Here is a 22,306-nt window from a genome sequence, read left to right on the forward strand (position 1 = left end):
CATTAAAAACATTTATTCCCTCTATTAGATTGTAAACTCCTTGATTTAATAAGTTATTTCCTTCTTACTTTTGCATTCTACTTCAGTGCCTGTTACATTTTTGTTGTTGTTCAGTCATTTTCAGTCTTATCTGACTCTTAACAACCACATTTGAGGGTTTTTTTTGCAAAGATACTGGAGTGGTTTACCATTTCCTTCTCCAACTAATTTTATAGATGAGGAAACTGAGGTAAACAGGGTTAAGTGACTTTCCCAGGGTCATGTAGCTAGTAAGTGTCAGAGGCTGGATTTGAACTCCAGAAGATGAGTCTTCCTGTCTCTAGGCCCAGAACTCTATCCACTGTGCCACATTGCTGCCCAAAGCTTTTTACTTGGTAGAAGTTTAATATACATTTATTTTTCTATTACTTAGTTCTTCAATTGTACAAGATTTATAACATCTAAATCTGCTATATTTCTTTAGCTATATGATACAGTGGATAGAACATGGAACTTGGAGACAGGAAGATCTGAGTTCAAATCCTGCCTTAGAAACTTACTAGTGTGACTGAGAAAGTCACTTAATCTTTCCCAACCTTAGATTTGTCACCTGTAAAATTAAGATAATATAGCATCATCTCAACAGGTTCTTGTGAGGATCAAATGAGTGAACTTATGTGCAGTACTTTGCAAACCTTAAAGCACTATGTAAATGCTAGTTATTATCACTTTAATAGTAATAATGGTTACTATATTTTATATTGTAGTATTCTTTAATATATTATATGTTATATTTATATCATGTTATTGTGTTATAATAGTAATAATTCTTATTAGTTCCTGAGTTTTGCATGAGATTACATATTGTGTGGAACAACAATGAATTCTTGTTATAAACCTTTTTAAACAAATCACTTAGGATAGGAAATAGCTACAATTCAGGAAAATTACCAGATAATGAATTATTTGGGTCAAGTATTGATGCCTAAAAGTAGTTATAGATTGGAATATTATAACTCATGCTATTCATAATCTATATAACCAAATTCTGGTGTAGTTATCATCAGAAACTGAAAAAATTCCAATGTGGCATCTGGTCATTATATTCAAGGTTTACCTGGAGGTTTGAGAAATTATTTCCATTTCTTCAAAGAGATCCCTTACTTCTTCCAAAACCTCACCAAACTATTTCTGACATTAAGATAGTCTGTATACATTTCATAAACTGCCAGACTCTCACAGATGGATCACAGTAAATATTTGTTAAACAGTCATTACCCAGTACAATCAAGACTAATCCCCAAAGCAATTTAAAGTTGAAAAGTGAAAAGTGCCAAATTTAGAAACTTTCTGATGCTTCAGGGACAATGGCCCACAGAGCAATTAGAAAGAAAATGTTAGTGCATTCTAATTGAAGAGTAAGTCAATGGAACAAGAAAACACTTCTCCCTAATACAGTTTTAGGGAATGGGAATTTTGAAGAATAGCTGACAAATTTAAGACTGTAGGTCAGGCAAAATGGACAATTAAGACAGAGCTTTTAAAACTATCTTTTTTTGGAGGGGGGAGGGCAGGGCAATTGGGGGTTAAGTGACTTGCCCAAGGTCACACGACTAGTAAGTGTTAAGTGTCTGAGACCAGATTTGACCTCAGGTCCTCCTGACTCCAGGACCAGTGCTCTATTCACCATGCCACCTAGCCGCCCCTCTACCTATCTATTTATCTCCATTTATCTACCTACTCATCTGTCTGTCTCACTGTTTATACATATGTCTTTATCAGAAGACACGTAGGTACATGTGCCTATTGTTGTTGTTTGACCTAAGTTCTTGAAGAGGACCAATGACATCAGGAGGGTGACATATTTTTTTTTATTAATTTGTTTACTTTTAGTTTACAAGATTCAATTCCACAATTCCTTGAGTTTTAAATTCTGTCCCCCTCCCTCCCCCCCCCATGGAAGCATACAATCAAGTATAGGATCTACAAATACTTTCACATTTGACATTAGTCAGGTTATAAAGATGGATTTTATCAGATGGAATGAAAAATGGTAAAGAGGACATAAAACCAAACAATAAAAAGAAAAAGATCAGGTAGTTTGTTTCAATCTGGATTCAAACTCAGTTCTTTCTAGTTCTTTCTCTGGATGTAGACATCTCTCTCCATCATGAGCCTTTTGGGATTGACTTATATCACTGCATTTCTGAGAAGAGTCCAGTCTATCAAAGTTGGTCATCACACATACATTGTGTCTGTAATTGCATACAAATTTCTCCTGGTTCTACTCTTCTCACTCTGCATCAGTTCGTATAAGCCTCTCCAGGTAAATATTAAGTCAATCTGCTCCTCGTTTCTTATAGCACAATAGTATTCCATTACATGTATATACCACAACTTGTTCAGCCATTCCCCAATTGATGGGCACCCCCTTAATTTCCAATTCTTTGCCACCACAAAGAGAGCTGCTATAAAGGTTTTGTACATATGGGTCTTCCTCCCCCTTCTATGATCTCTTTGGGATATAACCCTAGAAGTGGTATTGCTGGGTTAAAGGGTATGAAATTATTTATAGCCCTTTGGGCATAATTCCAAATTGATCTCCAGAAAGGTTGGATCAGTTCACAACTCCACCAGCAATGCATTAGTGTTCCAATTCGCCCACATGACATCAGGAGGGTGACATCTTTTTTTTTTTAATTTTTTAAAGCAATCAGGGTTAAGTAGCTTGCTCAAGGTTACACGGCCAGTTATTTCTGGGTGTGGTGCTGAGTATCTGAGCCCGGATTTGATCCAGGTCATCCCGACACTGGAGCCGGTGCTCTTACTTGCTGTGCTACCTGGCCGCCCCAGGAGGGTGACATCTTGACTTGAAAGTGAATTGGATTTAAGTGAGGCAGGGCTGTGCAAAGTCATCAGCCTCACTCTTTCCTCCAATCATTAGAATCCAACAGCAAGACAATTCAGATTTACTGGTGATGGCCTGGGATGCAGTGGGAGAGCTTGGCCTTTTTAAGCTAAGGTCTTTCCCAAATCTTAGTTTGTCAGAGACAATGTCCATTCAGTATTAAAGGCTAGGTTAGAACTGAGACAAAAAGAGCCTACTTTGCCTTCCCAAAAGAATTGGTCTGGGAGGGGAATACCCTCAAAGTTTGTGTCCAGGACAGAAAATAACTGAGATTAAGTGACTTGGCCGTGGCTCTATAGCTAGTAAATGACAAAGACAAGACTGTAATCCCGATCTTCTTAAAGTAAATCCTGTAAAACTATGTGGTGGAAAGAAATGAGCAGAGTTATTCAAAGTAAATTTTTTTTCAATAATCATTGTTTTCAGTGAAAAAAAATTGTTTTTGTTGTGAATTAAAGAAGGGAGTTGGTTAGATAATTTCCAATTCTAATTTTATATGAACTTCTGTTAAGCATTTTTGCTTGACGCCCCCCACCTCCTCCCAATTCTGTACTTAGTCAAGTTTATAAAGGAAAAAAAATAAACACAAACGAGTTAGATAATTCAGTCTTCAAAAGCTACTACTGAGGACCATAAATACAGAAATGCTTTCTTTGACCTTTGAAAGGTTTCTACCCAAAAATTTTTGTGGGCCTGAATCTTGGAGAGGAAAGAGATTTCAGTTTTGGGACTCCATGTCAGTTCTTTCTGCTGGGTAGGTGAGAATGGGGTGGGTGGCCCAGGAACTGCCTCCCTGTCTGTGGGGCAAGGTTGGGGTTCAGGATTGAGGCCACTTAGTGAAGCCATTCATGGACTCAGAATAGACTGGAAGAAGCAGGGATGGAGTAGATTAGAAATGTGTACTGAATTGGCACAGAACTAGCAAATGCTGCCTAACTGAGATGAAGAGGCAGCTTGATGGTACTGTGGATAGACCACTGGGCCTGGAGTTGGGAAAACCTGAAAATCTGGCCTTAGAAATTTACTAGCTATGCAATTCTGGGTAAGTCACTTAACTTCTTTTTGCCCAGTTTCCACATCTATAAAATGAGGGCAGCTAGGTGGCACAGAGGATAGACTGCAGACCCTGGAGTTGGGAGGACCTGAGTTAAAATTAGGTCTCAGATACTTACTAGCTGTGTGACCCTGGGCAAGTCACTTAATCCTGTTTGCCTCAGTTTCCTCATCTGTAAAATAAGCTGGAGAAGGAAACCACTCCAGTACCTCTGCCAAGAAAACCCCAAATGGGGTCATGAAGAGTTGGACATGACTAACTGACTAAACAACAACAATAAAATGCAGATAATATAATAACAACTAGGTCCCAGAGTTGCTGTGAGGAACAAATGAGATGTTTGCGTGCTCTGTAAACCTTATGTTTAAAAATGCTAACTATATTCCCTATACAGTTCCTTCTTCCTCTGTCTACTCAGAGTGCTTGCTATGGAAGCACTCACTAGACTTTATACACTTAGTCCTTTTCCTTTCCATCTCTTTGATCAACTGTAAGGAAGGGAATGGAGGACAATATGAATCTATTTAGTAATATTCTATATATGTATATTTCATCAGAGGAATATTGTTGTAGATTGCAATCCATATACAACTTAGTAGATAATTCTGAGAGAGTTGGCTGAGTTTTAGGTTAAGTAACTAGCCTATGGTCACAGAATTAGTAAATGGCAAGACATTATTTAAAGCCAAGCTTTCCAGACTCCAATTACATCTATCTATCTATCTATCTATCTATCTATCTATCTATCTATCTATCTATCTATCTATCTATCTATCTATCTATCTAATTATATATGAAATATATGTGTGTATATATATATATATATATATATATATACATATAAAATCCACTATGCTATCCTGCCTCTCTTCAACTAGAAAATACTCAGTAAATGTTATTGACTTGCTTCCAAATCTCAAACAAAGGAACAAGCATTTATTAGACTCTTTCTAAGCCTTGTTCTATGCACATTACAAATATTATGTCATTTGACTAGAACATACTTTTATTCAGTTCAAAAAGGAGATCAGGGGGAAGCTTGTAGACACTGAATGTAGACAGCTGAGTCTCATATTCTCTTATGGAAAATTCCACAAATGCAAACATGTTTTAAAGACCTTGTAGTTGCTGCTGTTTTACTGAGTTGCTTGTGGCCAAAAAACCTCTCCAATTACCCAAAAAGATGAATAAACAGATTCCAACATGTTACCAACAAAGGCTTAAATGCAAAAACAAAAGTCTAAGGGACTTTATTAAAGATATAGATTCAGAAAAGGAGGGTTCTGGGTTCTGTAGTGAGAATGAAACAGTAGATGGACAATCCAGGTTATACATTGATATATTTGTGTCACTTAAAAAAATAGAGTAAGGCCTCAGTTGGATTGGATAGAACATCTGCCAAAAATTTATCGGAAAACGTGGACCAGGATTGTACAAGATGGGATACATGGAGAGAGGGAATGTGATCTTTCTCGTGGGACAATGTATCCCAAAATGAAGAATTCAAAGTATCCAAGTAAACTGTTGCCCTATGAAGTGGACCTGCAGCAGGGAGCCAAACCAAATCTTTCATAGCTTCCATAAGGACAGATTTCTGCTCAGCACTTTTTTCACTGCAGCATTCACATCCTTGTTCCGCAGACTGTAGATGATGGGATTGAGCATGGGGGTAAAAATCCCATAAAACATGGCAATCAGCTTATCTGTGGTCAGAGAGGCTTTGGACTTGGGCTTCATATACATGAAGAGGATAGTCCCATAGAAGATGATCACTACAGTCAGGTGGGCTGAGCAGGTGGAAAAGGCTTTGCTTCTCCCCTCAGCAGAGCGGATCTTTAAAATGGTGGAGAGGATGAAGATGTAAGAAACCACGATTAATAGGAGAGGGGTCAAGGTGAGGATTATAGTTGCTACCAGCATGATGAGTTCATTTAGGGAGATGTCAGCACAGGCCAGGTGCATGACAGCCAGGATTTCACATGTGAAATGGTCAATGACATTTTTCCCACAAAAAGGCAACCGCATAGTAAGAATGGTTTGAAACAGAGAGTTAAGACCACCTATTAACCAGCACAAAACTGTCAGGGGCACATAAACGGTCCTGTTCATGACTATGGGATACCTTAGAGGGTTACAGATGGCCACATAGCGGTCATAAGCCATTGCAGCCAGTAGGACACACTCTGTAGTTCCCATGGCAAAGGAGATTGACATCTGGGCTGCACATCCCGAGAAAGACAAGGATTTTCGGGTTGACACAAAGTTCACCAGAATTTTGGGTACAAATGAAGATGTGTAACAGATGTCTAAGAAGGAGAGATTACTGAGGAAGAAGTACATGGGGGTGTGAAGATGGGAATCCAGAATGCTCAGTATGATAATGACACTATTTCCAAATAGAATGACTATATATATTGTCATGCATAACACAAAAAAGAAAATCTCAAGTTTAGGGTATTTGGAAAGTCCCAGAAGAATGAATTCAGTTAGAACTGTCTTATTGGTCCCTTCCATTTCTTTCTCCTTTCAGCTGTAGGAAATGAAAGGAAAATATAGAACAAAGTACCATTAGGATTTTAACAAATATTTGAACCTCACTATAAAATGCTATTCATGGGTTAGGTTGTTGGATAGAATTATGGTCTTGGAGTCAGGAGGACCTGAGTTTGAATCCTGCTTCAGACTCTTACTTTCTAACCTTGGGAAAATCATTTAACCTCTGTCTGCCTCAGATTCCTCATCTGTAAAATTGGGATAATAATAGCATCTACCCCATAGAGTTATTGTGAGTGTTAAATGAGGTAATGTAAAACATTTGGTAAAACTTTGTTTCCATTCAAAATTCTATACTCTTTCCTCCATTATACCATCCAGATGAAGTCACTATTCCATTCCATTCAAAATTATATATTCTTTTCTCTATAAAGTCATCCATATGAAGTCACATATTCTAGCCTATCAATAGCAGAAATAATTGCTAAAAACCATTGTAGATGAATTCAGAAACTCAGTAACTCAATTTCTATGTTTAATCAAAGTCAAAAGTAATGTCACACAGGCAGAGAAAAAAATCACACATATGTAAAACACTTTGAAAAACTTTAAGTACTATTGTTATATAATTCTGAGATATGTATGGAATTAGGGAAGAGGCAAAATTGTCTTATAATAAGTTTTTTTGGGGGGAAGTACCTCCTTTTAAATAAACCCACTTGGCTGAGGTACAATTTAGAACCACCTTATATAGAAAGAAGGGTGTCCAGGATAAATTTCACTCAATGTGAAAATTTTTAAAAAGTTTGCATGCGTATGCTTCTAAAAGTCTTTTAAATTATTGTTTGCTTCTAAGGAAATCTAAGATGCTAGCAGTATTAATGAAAGCAACAATTACTCATTACAGCTCAATAAATCACTTTCTTCCATTTTCAAATATGTCAAATAAAATTACTTTGCTTTGTTGCTATTTCTGGCTGTCTCTTACAGATTCATATGATAAAATCAGAGCTGGACAGGACCTAAATGATCCTTTATTGTAGGAAATTCTTGACTTTTTCTCTGTCATGGACTACTTTGGCAGCCTGATGAAGCCTAAAGACACTTTCTCAGAATAATGTTTTTAAGTTAATAAATTAACATGCATAGGATCACAAAAGAAACTAATTATATTGAAATATGGTTATCAAAATAAAAAAAAATCAATCTCACTGGCCCCATGTTAAGAACCCCTCCTCTACTCTTTTCCTTCCTTCCTTCCTTCCTTCCTTCCTTCCTTCCTTCCTTCCTTCCTTCCTTCCTTCCTTCCTTCCTTCCTTCCTTTCTTCCTTCCTTCCTCTCTCCCTCCCTCCCTCCCTCCCTCTCTCTTTCTTTCTTTCTTTCTTTCTTTCTTTCTTTCTTTCTTTCTTTCTTTCTTTCTTTCTTTCTTTCTTTCTTTCTTTCTTTCTTTCTTTCTTTCTTTCTTTCTTTCTTTCTTTCTTTCTTTCTTTTTCTCTTTTTCCTATCTGTCTGTCTGTCTGTTTCTAGACTGCTTAGATGGTTTAGAATCAATCCATAAAACAATTTACTAGGGGTCAGAGGGAATATGAATGAGTATAGAACAATATAAATATTTATTGAAGACACCATAGTATATCAACACCTTATTTCTAAGAAATAAAATAAGGGAGGAGTCAGAAAGTTTAGGTTGACAAGTGAACAAATAAAGTTATTTACCTCCATTTTTTTTTTCTGATAAGAGAGAGCTAATTTTCTCCACAGACGCTGGCAGTCATGTGTGGGTTCATGATAGCCACACTGTTCATCCAGTCTTCCTCTTATCTACTGTCACTGTGTGAAATGGGAGACAAGTTTTATTTAGACTATTTATTATTATATTAATCATGAAACATTTTATTATTTGACCTTCATATAAGCCTGTGCTTTGTATAGTAAGAACTTAATATGCACCTTTTCACTCATTTATTCTTGCATTCCTTCATTTGTTATAAACATTTCCAGCAAGAAGTTATGGACACTGTGCTACACTTTTCTGCTGAATGGAAGAGTTCCATTTAATTTTTAATTTTTGCAGATCAATTTAATTTTTTTCTTTTCATTCTATAATTTTCAATTGGCACAGTATTTTTTTCCTTTCATGTTATCATTTTCAATGGCACATCAGAATGAATTTGCCCGTGTCTTAAACTATCTTATTATAGAGAGGAAGCTGTCGGGGTTAATAGTGTGAAAAACTTTCTAAAAGTGGAAGGGGCTGTGGGGAAGTGAAAGGACTGCTGAACCTGAAGTTAAAGCTGGGTTTAAGTCCTGACCATGTCACTTGCTAGCTATGTGTCATGGTGGAGTGTGCTAGACTAAGAGTCAAGAAGAACTGAGTTTGTTAAAGACCTGCTTTTAACACTTATTAGCTTCATGACCCTGGATAAATGACTTGACTCCTTTCAACCTCAGTTTTTTCAATTATAAAATGGGGATAATAATATCCCCATTTTGTAGGACTTTTGTCAGGATCAAATGATATGTAAGGTTGCAAACTGCAAAGCACTAAAGCTCTACATAAATCCTAGATATTATTATTGTTGGTGGTGTGGTTGTTAGCTATATCACCTTGAATATATAACTTTGCTTCTCTTGGAGTCAGTTTATAGCATTCAGTTGTTTTTCAGTCATGTGCCACTCTTTATGACCTCATTTGGGGTTTTCTTGGCAGATACTGGAGTGGTTTGCCATTTCCTGTTCCAGCTCATTTTACAGATGAGGAAACTGAGGCAAACAAGGTTAAGTGACTCACTCAGGGTCACACAGCTAGTTAGTGTCTGAGGCTGGATTTGAGCTCATGAAGATGAGTCTTCCTGACTCTGAGCCAACTACTATTTACTATATCTGTGTTTTATATATATATATTCTAGCTGCCCTGTGAGAGTCAGTTTATTGGTGTGTGAAAATGAGCAATCCTATGTTTAGAACTGGAAGGGACTTTAGGAGTCATTTAGTCTGTGGATGGAACATCCCAAGAAGGATAAATGCAAATGAAACCTCAAATCTGAGTCTTTTACCAGTTGGAAGAGATAGAGGAATCTAAGAAAAGGATTCAGGTTAAGTCAAAAGGGAGCTTTCTAGATCAGGCAAGTGGAAAAAAAACCAGAATTAGAGTCAGCTGTGATTTTTTTCTTGTCTTTATCAACGTAGAAAAGTATCTGCCTGAATACATATTTTGGTTAATCCTCCCGCTTTGTATTTAGCATCCATGGGATCATAGATTTAGATTGAGAAAGAACACTAAAGATCATTGGGTCAAAGACTCATCATTTTCCAGATGAGGAAATTGAGGCAAAGAGAAATTCTGTGCTTTGCCCAGGGCCAAACAACTATTTTCTATCTGAGGGAGTATTAAAAGGTTTAGCAGACCCTCCTGAAATTCATTCTTCTTTCTTTCCTTCCTTCCTTCCTTCCTTCCTTCCTTCCTTCCTTCCTTCCTTCCTTCCTTCCTTCCTTCCTTCCCTCCTTCCTTCCTGGTCAAATAGAAGGAAAGAAAAAAAAATAACAGAAGGAAGGAAGGAAGGAAGGAAGAATGGATTTCAGGAGGGTCTGCTAAACCTGTTAACTCCCTCAGATAGAAAATAGTTGTTTGGCCCTGGGCAAATCACAGACCTAGATTCTGGAAGACAAATTTAAATGCTATCTGAGACCTAGCTGCATGATCCTGGGCAGACACTTAATATCTGTCTGCCCCAGTATCCACTTGTATAAAATGGGGATAATAATAAGTAAAGTAAATACATAAAGTGCTGCACAAACATTAATGTACTATATAAACGCTAGCTATAATTATTTTGTTATAGAAGATGATAAAACTCTCTACATGACTCTAGAGGGCAGATTTGGGATCAATATGTAAAATTTTTTTAAAAAGGAAGGTTTAAGTTCAATTTAAGATAGATCTTCTAACAATTAAAGTTGTAAGAAAACGGAATGACTTGCCTTGTGGATTTACAAGTGGTTCTCTGGGGAGTTTTTCAGGAAGAACCTGGCCAATCACTTATTGAGGCTGTTGTAGAAAGGATTCATGCTTTTGTATAAGACCTTGGCTAGCTTACCACTGTGTTGCCTTTCAACACTGAGGTTCAGGGTCAGAATTTAGGACTTTTTGTGAATAATGGGAGCAGCAACAGACATTGAAAAGTGTGAATGGGATTAGAGTGTAATAGGCTATTTAACTCAGGTCAGGGGAAGAGTCAACATTCATAGCTTGAAAAGGTTGAGGTAGAGAAGCACAATCTTCATCTGTAACACAAGGGGACTGCTTAAGACAGTGGTGTCAAATTCACATAGAAACAGGAGCCACTGAACTATACATAAGGATGCCTGTGGGTACATATTAACTTAGAAAGCAACATATTCACCAATCCAAAAGGCAGACCATTCCATTCTTAAGTTTAACTGAAGCCCTCCTTTTTGTAAATCCTACCCTTTGGTCTAAGATTTACACTCTAAAGTCGAGCAGAAAAAATTTTATCTAAAATAAAAGTTAAAAAAAAAACATCAATGATACTAATAGCAACAACAATGATGATGATATGACCTGCCTGCAGTCATACTGCTAAAATACATCAGAGACAGAACTTGAACCCATATCTTTCCAAAGCTGACCATTTTTACACTATACCACATTACCTCTTATGAATAAATAATAAAACAAATATTCATAAAATCATGAAATCCCACTGCAATATCATTGCTGTTCTTTGCATTTTAAAAAATCTACAGAATGATCTGAGTTAAGTCCAAAGGTCAAACAAGGTGGTATATGTGGACAGAGCCTCATTTCTGAATATCTTAAGATACTATATTGAGAATCAGTTGTAGCTTTCACATGTCCTTGATGTGTTAGAGATTTCTCTTTCCCTATCACAAAATATTTTAACCTGGTCCATCCAATTCTTACATAGTTCAAATATCTGTGATTTCATTGGTATGAGCACTCCTTCTATCAGCAAAGATGACAAGCCCACTCACAGCATAACGGATGCCCCACAATAATTGCTATGGTCAAATAATTCATTGCCATGTGCCATGATCCTCTCCAAATTTAACTAAGATGTTCCTTGGAAGGAAACACTGTTTGCCACTGGCTACCTTGTGAAACAGTGAGTTTCCTGTCTTTGGAAATATTCATTCAAAGGCTAGATAGTAATATTTCAGAGGATGTTATATAGAAGATACTTTCAATAAGGGTTAGACTAGGTAACTGATGAAATGCCTTTCAGTCTGAGATTTTTATAACTAACCTCCAATGTCATGTTCTAGCCTCGGAAACTTTGGTGAGCAACATCAGTAACAATTAAGAAGAAAGGAGGGTACTCTGATGTCACCAGAGAGTAGCTCCAAGTTGAAAAAAATACATTATATATATATATATAATTCATCCAACACCGAGCTTTAATTCACAAAATATTGAACCATAATTTAAATTTATTTCTACATATTTCTTTCTTATAGATAAGAATTTAATGGTTTCTTTCCTGGTTATGCTTTTGTAGGGGTGGGAAACCTATGTCAAGGCTACATGTGGCCCTCTAGGGCCTCAAGTATGGCCCTTTGACTTCATCCAAAGTTCACAGAAAAAATCCCCTTAATAAAAGGATTTGTTCTGTAAAATTTGGACTCATTCAAAATGCTGCACCCAAGGATCTAGAAGGCCACATGTGACATCAAAACCACAAGGTCCCCTCTCCTGTTTTAGAGTTTTTAATTCATGTTATTCTGATTTTTTTCCATAGATATTTGAATGTGAAATACTTTGTTTCAGAGTCCTATTTAATGACAGAAGGGCTGACATAAACCCAGCATTATAAAAGAAATTTCCAATACCTCTTTAAATGAATAATTTTAAGAGAAATATTGGAACAGGAATTTCCTGGTACTTACCTAGCAATGATGAAATAAAATCTAGGGCCTTTCAATGAATTAAAAGGTTCAGCTTAAGAGGCAGCTGAAAGTCAGGAGACCTGGCTTTTAGCTCCACCACTGAGTACCCATATGACCTTAATGTATTCATTTGTCCTGTTTGAGACTATTTTCCAATAAGAGGCTTGGATCAGATGTTTGGTCCTCTTCCAGCTCTGATGTTATGAAATTTTGTGGACTTTCAAAGCTAAGTTCTAAGGTATCAAATAGTCTCATATGCAAACCACATGATGAGAATTTTAGTTGGTCCACAACCTCCAATTCTAATTTGTGTGCAAAGAGAATTTCTAAAAGGCCAGGCATTAGTACCAGAAGATAATTTAAACATTTTGTCTCTGTGAAAGACTTTTTTTTTAATCCTGGCAGCAATTTAAAGTTTTGAGGTGGGGATGTTCAGAAGTGAAGAAATACACACGAATGCTTAAGGGATCATATTCCCAATACCCAATTATATGGAACTTAATAAATTTTAATTAATATAGAATTTCATGGGCCAAAAAAAATCAACAACAAAAAAATTCTTTCCTCGGAGGATATAGGGAGGGGCATTGCTTGCCGGCGTAGGAGTATTTTCTACTCAAGTCTTCTCCTAGCCTTCTCTGAAAGCAACTAATAGGTTCTAAAGATACAGAATGTGTTCAAAGTATGAGATAGTGAATGTTTAGGAAAAAGAACGTTGTGTTTACCTTTGGCATATAGGGAAGGTCTTTAGTTAATCCCATGTGAAAATTGGAGTTTGGGGTGATGAAATCTTAAGAAAGAAGTGGAAATGTTTAGTTTTTTCCATTCTTGAAGCTGTCAGAAATTTAGGAAACAATAAAAGCTAAGAGTCTTGAAAGGAGAATTCCAAGAGAGTGTGTGTGATACAATGCAGAGAATGGGATTTACTTTAGGAAGATCTGTATTCAAATCCCATTCTTGTAACTTATTAGTTATATAACTGTGGACAAGTCACTTAACTCAATAAAGAAATACCAGTAGTAACTATTTCATAGAGTTATGAGACTCTAATAAGAGAGTGAACCTAAAGTAAACTTAAAAGCACTACAAAAATATCAATTATTACTATTCTCATATGCAAAAAAAGAGAATGGGCTGGTTGCATTATGTGATGGGAAAGGACAACCAATGGTCTGTTCGGTATACTCCATTGGTATTCTTGAAATTCCAAGGCTAGAAGCCTTCCAACTTTTCATTGTATACTCAGTTTCAAAAATACCAATGGAGTATACAACTTGGAAGGATTCTAGCACTTTGGGCGGACCCCTTCTGTGATAAACTTATGGAAGGCCAAGGGCAAGAGTCATGCAAAACAGGCACAGTTGAGTGTATTGTAATCTGGATCATGGGAGGGAGTAATTACATCAGTGAGATAAAAGATCTATTTGAGTAAAACTACTCAAAATACCATCATACTTCTAGTCATTTACCAATTAGTTTTGCCTTTTCATTTAAGTAGGTCCTCTACCTGGAAGCCCTTTCACAGCCAATTAGAGTTATCGTTAGCATGTATTGTCATTGTTCATCGTTACTGCACAACGAAGAACAATGGCATCATGATGTTGGGGTCAAGGTGCAGTGTGTTCAATTTTGACTGATCAGTCCAGTAGGAGCTCAGAAGGCTCTAGCATAGGTTGGGCACAAATAGTTCATTTGAACATTTGGGATGGAGATGTCTCTAGATTTGTGCATCTCATATTTCCTTTGTGCTACTGTGATTCTGCTTTGCTCATAAAGCACAGTGCTTTCTTTGATGGAGGCATGCCATTCTTGGCAATCCTGTGCCAGTGTCTCCCCATGTCTCAAAACTGATACCAAAGTTTTTTCATAGAGGTTTTAGGAGTGTCCTTGTACTGCTTCTTCTGACCTCTGTGTGAGCTCTCTATAAAATAGTCCTTAGGTAAACGTACATCTGGCATTTGGGCTCCATGGCTAGCCCATCAGAATTCTGCTGTCTGTAGTAGAGTTGGAATGCTTGGCAGTTCAGCTCTACAGAGGACCTCAGAGACTGGTGTTTTATCTTGCTAGGGGATCTTCAGAATCTTCCCAAGATAATTTAAAGAGAAGTGGTCCAATTTTCTGGCATAGTACTGGTAGATTGTCTAGGTTTTATAGGCATACAACAATGAAGTCAGCATAATGGATGTGTAGAGCTTCAGTTGGATATGCAGTCTAATAACCTCTTCTCCCCCACTTTCTTTTGGAGCTTCCCAAATGCTTTGCTAGCTCTGACAATGCTTGCATCAACCTCATCATCTATGTGGACATCCTGGACAAAAATGCTCTACTTGTTTGTTATATTGTAAACCTGAAGGTGGAGACTTTTTTTTGGTTTTCATGGGATCCCCAAATCTCAGAACTCTAAGGAGCTCAGAGGCTCTCTAGTCCAAATCATACTTGAAGAGAAATTTCCCTCTCTAACTGTAAAGTAGTCATTCAGTTTTCGTTTGAATACTTCCAGTGAAGAAAAACTCATTACCTCCAAAAATAGTCCTTTACATTTTTTTTAGATAGCACTAATTATTAGGAAAATTTTCCTTACTTTGAACCCTTGGGACAATCAGAATGATCCTAATGCCTTTCTGCCATGACTGCTCTTCAAAGAGTTAATAGCTATCATGTCCTTCTTAAATATTTTCTTTTCTAAGCTAAAGATTCTCACTTCCCTCCACCAGACCTTGCATGACATGGTCTCAGGTGCCTTACCATTCCACATTTTTCATATTCATCACTGGTGAGCATGTGCCTTGTAGTACTATGAACCTAGTTCTTAGTTTTTGCCAATGCATAATGGTACATACCCCTTTCATCTACATGAGCAAGATGAAATGGTAACAAACTGTTTCTGGGTTTTGTAAGTGCCTTACAGTATATGAGTATATTCCTAAGAACTCTCTTATTATTCTTAGATGGGGCCACTGAGTATCAGAAAGATTCAGATCACATATGTAAAAAATGATATCAAATAGAATCATGGATATGAAGCTGGAAGGTACTTTAAAGGCCATCTAGTCCAACACATACCTTATGCAGATAAAAAAAACTGAGGTCCAAAAGGGTTCAGTGACTTCTCCAAGGTCACAGAGGCAGTAAATAGATCTGAATTTTGAACTCAGGTGCTGTGGTTCTAAGTTCAGGGCTCTTTCCACTGAACCACATGGGATGAGAAAGGGATCTTTCAATGGGAGACTCAAGGACTGACCAAGAATTTTTAAGTTGAAGTTATCTAGAGTAGTCAGTGGTATGGGAAGACCTTTGGAGGTATGGATTTATAGGAGAATGCTCAATACCTTCATTCTTAAAAATGTTTCCTGTGACCCTGTGGAGAGTATTTTCCCTTCTTGCATAATTTTAAATTATTTATTTGGTCTGGGTTGTTGGAAATCAAACACTAAGGGTGGTGGTGGTGGTGGTAGAAATAATACTGGAGAAACTGGAAATAAAGACCTCCTTTAACATGTTTTCTTTCCAAAGACACCTCAAAAGACACAAAATAGTAATGTCCCAAGTGCTTCAAGGCCATTAGCGTTCAATGACATAGGTGAGCCCTATGGGACTCACATTAACAGACGATCAAGAAGACTCAATCAATCAAAAAGTATTTGTTAAATGCCTTTGTCAATAGAAGAATATCTGTCTGCAAGGCAAGCATTGAAATGGAGGAGAAAATAAATGCATATGTCAATACTTAAAGGACAAATATAAAGTGTGTATATACAAGTATATGCAAAACAGTTAAAAACAAGATAGTTTGGGAAGGAAGAGAGTAGTAGTTGGGAGGAATCAGGAAAGGATCCATGTAGAAGTTGGTACGTAGGCTGCATCTTAAAAGAAGAAAAGGATTCTGAGGTGGAAATAATGAAGGAATTCATTTCAGGTGTGTACAACTGCCAGAGCAAAGGGTTGCCTATGGAGCCTTGTATGTGAGAAAAAGAGAGGTCAGTTTAGCTGAACTGCAGTGTGCAGGAGAGGAATTCTGTTCAGTGAGGCTGGAAGGATAGGCTGGGGGCATGCTGTGAAGAGAGGCAGAGTGATTGTGGTGGTGGGGTGCATTCCTTTCAAGATTTAATTAGACCTGTACAAAAGTGGAATTGACTGACTCAAGAAGTAGCATTTTCCTTCTCACTGCAGGTCTTTGAGTGGTGGTTAGATAACTATTGTTGTTGAGCTGAGTCATGTTTGATTCTTCATGACTCCATTTAGGGTTTTCTTGGCAAAGATACTGGAGTGGCTTGCCATTTCCTTCTCTAGCTCATTTTACAGATGAAGAAACTGAGGCAGAGTTAAGTGATTTTTTTCCAGGATCACACAGATACTAAGTGTCTGAGGCCAGATTTGAACTGAGAAAGATGTATCTTCCTGACTTCAGGCCCATCACTCTATCCACTGTGCCCCCCAGCAGCTCCTAGATGAAGTACGTACCTACTTCTTAGCGACGGTGTGTTTTTGAAAAGGCCTCAATAGTCTTATAATCCAAAGCTTTTCTGAAATAAATTCTCTCAAAAAATATTGTAGATGACTGCTTCTCAGGTACAGCATGTTTTTGTGTGAACTTCCTTCAGATAGGTTTTGATTATATGACTCCAGAGACCTTTTCCAACCCCCAATTTCTATGATTCTGTGATTCTTCATTTGTCTGGAGGAGGTGGCCTTAAATTATAGAAGCGCCCAACCAGTGGGCAGAAGTGCTAGGATATGAATATAAAACTTGCTGTGGATAGTGGATACAGTTTTAATCAATTTTCACATGGGAAAGATAAGGGACTCAGAATCTCCTGCCTTTCTTTTAAACACCTTTGCAGACAGGTCTGATATTTATCTCTAAGTTATTAATGCTCAAATACAAACATTATCAGTTAGTGGTATTGACCCTAGGCAATTCCTGGAGCACCACACTCTTGGAAGAATCAAGTTATAAATGGCCCAAAGGTCAATGGAACTTGTGCATGATGTTCATAAGCAGTTGAAGTATATTTCCTATGATAACTTAGATGCAAAACGTGGTGTAAAGTATACCACTGAGGTCATGTCTGACCAGAAGGGGAGGTGGGAAAGTAAGGTATGAGCAAGGGCATGCTGGAATTAGCTTGTACCAGCTTACAAGAGTTGAAAGTAACATTTTCAGTGTGAGGATTTACACCTGGGAAATCAGTAAAACACTACAAATCAGAGGCTAATTTCTAGTTTTGTTGATTGTCTAGACTTAAGAAAGTGATGGTCAAAGAGTTACTAATACAGATTAAACCTAAACGTTTGTTGTGTTTACTGTTTATTTTGAACCAGTTGACAAACATTTACCAGCACATCCCCGTGTATAAGAAAACCACAAAACCTCCAAATTGGAAATTATTCTAAATGTTATCTAACTTGTCTTTACCTGACCAAGAATCTCTACAACTTCCCCCAAAATTGATGATCTAGATTTTGCTTAAAGGTGTGTAGAGAAGAAGAAATCATTACCTCCCAGGTCAGTCTATTCAATTTTTGAATAACCACAATAATCAGGGAATTTTTCCTTGTACTGAGTGACAGTCTATGTCTTGGCTACTTCCATTTTCTTGGTTCTGCCCCCTGGGACCAAGCAATGTTATTCTCATTTCTCTTTTCTATCACAACTTGTCAAATATTTGATGCCTTTAGAATAAAGGCAACATACTGGTGTAGTGGAACCCTTGATAAACATGTATATATGTATGTGTCTGTGTGTACACATACTGAATACACACACATCTATGTCTATATCTGTATCTATATATGTTGGGCAGCAGACCGAGCACTGGACCTTCAGTCAGGAAGATTAATTTTTGTGAGTTCAAATCAGGCCTCAGACACTTTTTGGCTATGTGACCTTGAGCAAGTCACTTAAACCTCTTTGCCTCAGTTTCCTCATCTATAAAATGAGCTGGAGAAGAAAATGGCAAACTACTCCAGTGTCTTTGTCAAGAAAACTCAAATGGGGTCATGAAGAGTCGGATATGACTAAATAATACCCACACATACATATACAAATATATATATATACACACACATTCATACATATACATATCTATGTATACACACACATACACACACACCAAGAAGAAGATTTCCAGTTGATTGTGCAAATCTATTTACAGGAAAATACACAATTTACACCTGTGAACTGAGATCACAGAGTTCAAAGTAAAAATATTATTTTTTTTGGAGGGGGAAGGCAGGGCAATTGGGGTTAAGTGACTTGCCCAAGGTCACATGGCTAGTTTTTGTGTTAAGTGTTTGAGGCCAGATTTGAACTCAGGTCCTCCTGACTCCAGGGCCGGTGCTCTATTTACTATTCCACCTAGCCATCCCCAAAGTAAAAATATTTTTAAAACCAAATTTTTGAGTTCACAAACTAACAAAATGAAGGCTAATAGGTAATAATATCATTGACTCCTAAATATATACTGTGTAATTTTCTTATATTTAATGCATATAATGAAAACAGTGGTATATGCTTCATGTTCTTTTGGATAACACCACCTTTTTCACTGCTGCCTTTACCTCCTTGTTCCTCAGACTGTAGATGATGGGGTTTAGCATGGAAGTCACTGCGCCATAGAATAAGGCAATCAGTTTGTCTGAATCTGGGTCCTTTGACTTGGGTTTTGAGTACATGAATAGTATAGTTCCAAAGAATATGATGACCACAGCTAGATGTGCTGAACAGGTGGAGAAGGCTTTCTTCCTTCCTTCAGCTGAGTTGACTCTCAGAATGGTGGCAAGGATAAACACATATGAGATGAAAATGAGCAGCACTGGAGTCAATGTGACCAGTACAACTGCTACCATCATGACAAAAGCATTGAGGGAAATGTCCACGCAGGCCAGTTTCAGGACAGCCAGGATTTCACAAAAAAAGTGATCAATGATGTTATTTCCACAGAAGGAAAGCCTCAATGCAAGGATTGTTTGTAGTAATGAATTTACACTCCCTACTATCCAGCTCATGGCTGCCAACTGCACACAGACTCTCATATTCATGATGATTGTGTATCTTAAGGGATTGCAGATGGCCACGTACCGGTCATAGGCCATCATGGCCAGCAGAACACACTCTGTTGTTCCCAGGGCAAGAGTTAGGTACATTTGTAATGCACATCCTGGGAAAGAGATGGCTTTTCTTACTGATAAGAAATTGACCAACATTAAGGGAACAAAGGAGGATGTACCAAAGATATCCATGAAGGAGAGGTTACTAAGGAAGAAATACATGGGGGTATGAAGGTTGGAATCCAGAATACTCAATATAATGAGAGAGGAGTTCCCCAGTAAAATGATCAAATATATCCCAAGGCATAACACAAAGAGAACAATCTCAACATTGGGATGCTTAGAAAGCCCCAGCAGAAAGAATTCCAGCACAATAGTCTGATTGGCCCCAATCATTCTCTTACCTCTCTTTTATTTTTAGCATCAGCGACTTTGAGAAGCACAAGGAAAATTCAAATACTCACTGCTCCTTGAATTATTAAGTAGCTGTATATAACAAGGAATGACCCTGCTGGTTGCATTTCATATCGTCATTTAAAGCTATATAAATGATTTTTATCTGAAATTTGAAGATATATTCTAAGCTACAGTTTTACCCTGCAAGATGATTCCTGTGTTTTACTTGATGCTGCCTTAGTCCCAAATACTAATACTTCTATAAATGCAGTTAAATTGTAAAACAGATGTTAATTTTCCCCAACCATATTGCCAAATGTTTAGGTGTTTTCAATTTTTCTCCAAGTTCACTTGCTTATTACTGGTGGATGCCAGCTCCTATATATGACTAGATGCTTGAGGTTAAAGGGGAAGGAGAGAAGAGACAATTTGGGGGGCAAGAATGAATAATTTTGGCTTTAGAAAATGACTGGCCACATATGGGTCCTTAGTATGTATAAGGTCATTTTGGCTGCACATGTATTTCCTTCCATCAGATAATACAGAGTCAGCATTCTTCAGATCTTGAGTCTCCTCATCATTGCCATTAAGGGATGGCAGGCAAGAGAATGTTAAGAGCCATCGATGGAATTCCACATTATCTCTTAATGAAAATGAGCATTGTTTCTGAAAAGAGAAAAGAGAAGTCATGATTTAGTTTGTTAATAGGACAAGAAGTTAATGTACTTTACCTCAGCCTTCTCTTCCCACATGACCAGTGATGTTAATGACTGGAAACACTCTTGAAATTCTAAGTGTTCATTTTGCGTATGTTAAACTAATTCCTATTTCTCTATGGCTCAGTTTATGATTACCTAGAAATTCTGCTTACATTATTCATCATCACATATGTCTCTATTCTTCCCACCTTACCATAGGCATAATTGCAATTGAGAATTATATTTAGTGCTTCTACCCTACTCCCAACCCACTTCATAAACTGCGTGATATTCCTTTTCCTTCTGAATAAAGCCAAGCATTGAAGGCCTTCTACAACCTAGAACCAAACCTTTGTTTTAATTAATTAGAATAACATTTTCCCAATTATATGTATATTTTCCTCCCGTCAGAACACAGGTTCTGCCAATAGGACCCTGGGTTCTGATCAGTAAACTTTTGTCTTTCTTTCCCAGAATGAGAACCCCAAGTCACCGGTTTCCAAACCATAGTTCTGTGTGATATCCCCCTCCCCCTCTGCAACTTCTAGCTCCCCTTTTATGTTATCTTTTTATATTAGAGTATAAGCTTCTAGAGGTCAAGTTAATTTGTAAAAATGTGTTTCCCTAATTAGAATAGAGCCTAGCACATGGTAACTACTTAGTAAATACTCATTAATTTATTCACTTTTATATCCTTCCCTCTAGTCCTTCCTTTCCCATCACTGCAGTGATGGTAAAGCATCTTGTTAAATAACAGGATTCATTATTTTTTCTCCAAAACTCACCCCTCTTCCCAACTTTTATGTTGAGAGCTTCCCCATCTTTCTAGTCATACAGGTTTGTAATCTCAGCATCAACCTGGATTCTTCATTTTTTCCATATCCAATCGGTGCCAAATCTTATCATTTCTACCTCCACATTATTTGTGTCATGTAAGGAATTTGGTAGGATCAATTCTTTTGCTATTTTTGCAAATAGTTTGTGTAATGTTGGGATTAATTATTTGAATATTTGATGGAATTAATTTGTGAGTCTATCTAGTCCCCAGTTTTTTTCCTTTGGGAATTCTTTTATGTATGAGGAAGAAAAGAAGGAAGGGAGGGAAGAAGGGAAGGAGGAAGGGAGAAGAAAAGACAGAAGGACAGGAAAAAGGAAGGAGAAGGAAAGAGGGAAGGAAGAAAAAGAGGAAGAAAGAATTATAGGAGAGAAAGTAAGAAAGAAGAAAGAAAGAAAGAAGGAAAGAAAGGGAGAAAGGGAGGAAAGAAAGGAAGGATGAAATGAATGAAGAAAGAAGGAAAAAAGTAAAGAATGAAAGAAGGGAAGAAAGAAAAAAGTCTTAGAGACTCTTTCTTTGCTCTTTTCACTATTACTATTGCTGATGCTACCAGGACTAGCTAACATTTATATCACACTTTGAAGTTTACTAATTCTAAAAAATCCTGTGATGTTAGTGTTATCTCCATTTACAGATAAGAAAATTTAAAGGGGTTATGTTCCTCACCAAGATCACACAATTGGTGAGTCTGGTAAGAGATTTGAATCCAGGTCTTCTTGATTACAAATCCATTGTGCTCTCTGCTGCCCCCTGCTGCCTCTCACACTAACTGTATCCCTTTTTCAGTCTCAGTTATCTCATCTGAAAACTAGAGTACTACTTTGATGCTCTATTTCACATACACTTATGAATGTACTTTGTAAAACTGAAATAAAATTTAGTCCTGAAGGAATTCGAGTTGATGCAATCCTGACTGTGGTCAATAATTAAAATTTCCAGCAACTGTAAGTTAATGGAAGACAAGT

The 22,306-nt window shown here is 37.3% G+C and overlaps 2 protein-coding genes across 2 annotated transcripts; both read right to left on the reverse strand.

Annotated features, from left to right (window-relative positions):
- Positions 1 to 5,510: 5,510 nt before the first annotated feature.
- LOC138167618 (olfactory receptor 13C9-like) lies at positions 5,511 to 7,198 on the reverse strand. Its single transcript, XM_069096556.1, has one exon. The coding sequence runs from the start codon at positions 6,453 to 6,455 to the stop codon at positions 5,511 to 5,513; it is 945 nt and encodes a 314-aa protein (XP_068952657.1). The 5' UTR covers positions 6,456 to 7,198.
- Positions 7,199 to 18,593: 11,395 nt separating this feature from the next.
- LOC138167619 (olfactory receptor 13D1-like) lies at positions 18,594 to 20,641 on the reverse strand. Its single transcript, XM_069096558.1, has one exon. The coding sequence runs from the start codon at positions 19,806 to 19,808 to the stop codon at positions 18,879 to 18,881; it is 930 nt and encodes a 309-aa protein (XP_068952659.1). The 5' UTR covers positions 19,809 to 20,641; the 3' UTR covers positions 18,594 to 18,878.
- Between the last annotated feature and the right edge of the window lie 1,665 nt (positions 20,642 to 22,306).

This window comes from Petaurus breviceps, unplaced genomic scaffold (assembly GCF_028583685.1).
Source record: "Petaurus breviceps papuanus isolate PSGF00001 unplaced genomic scaffold, PetGlider_PUasm1.0 239412, whole genome shotgun sequence".
NCBI classification, from domain to species: domain Eukaryota; kingdom Metazoa; phylum Chordata; class Mammalia; order Diprotodontia; family Petauridae; genus Petaurus; species Petaurus breviceps.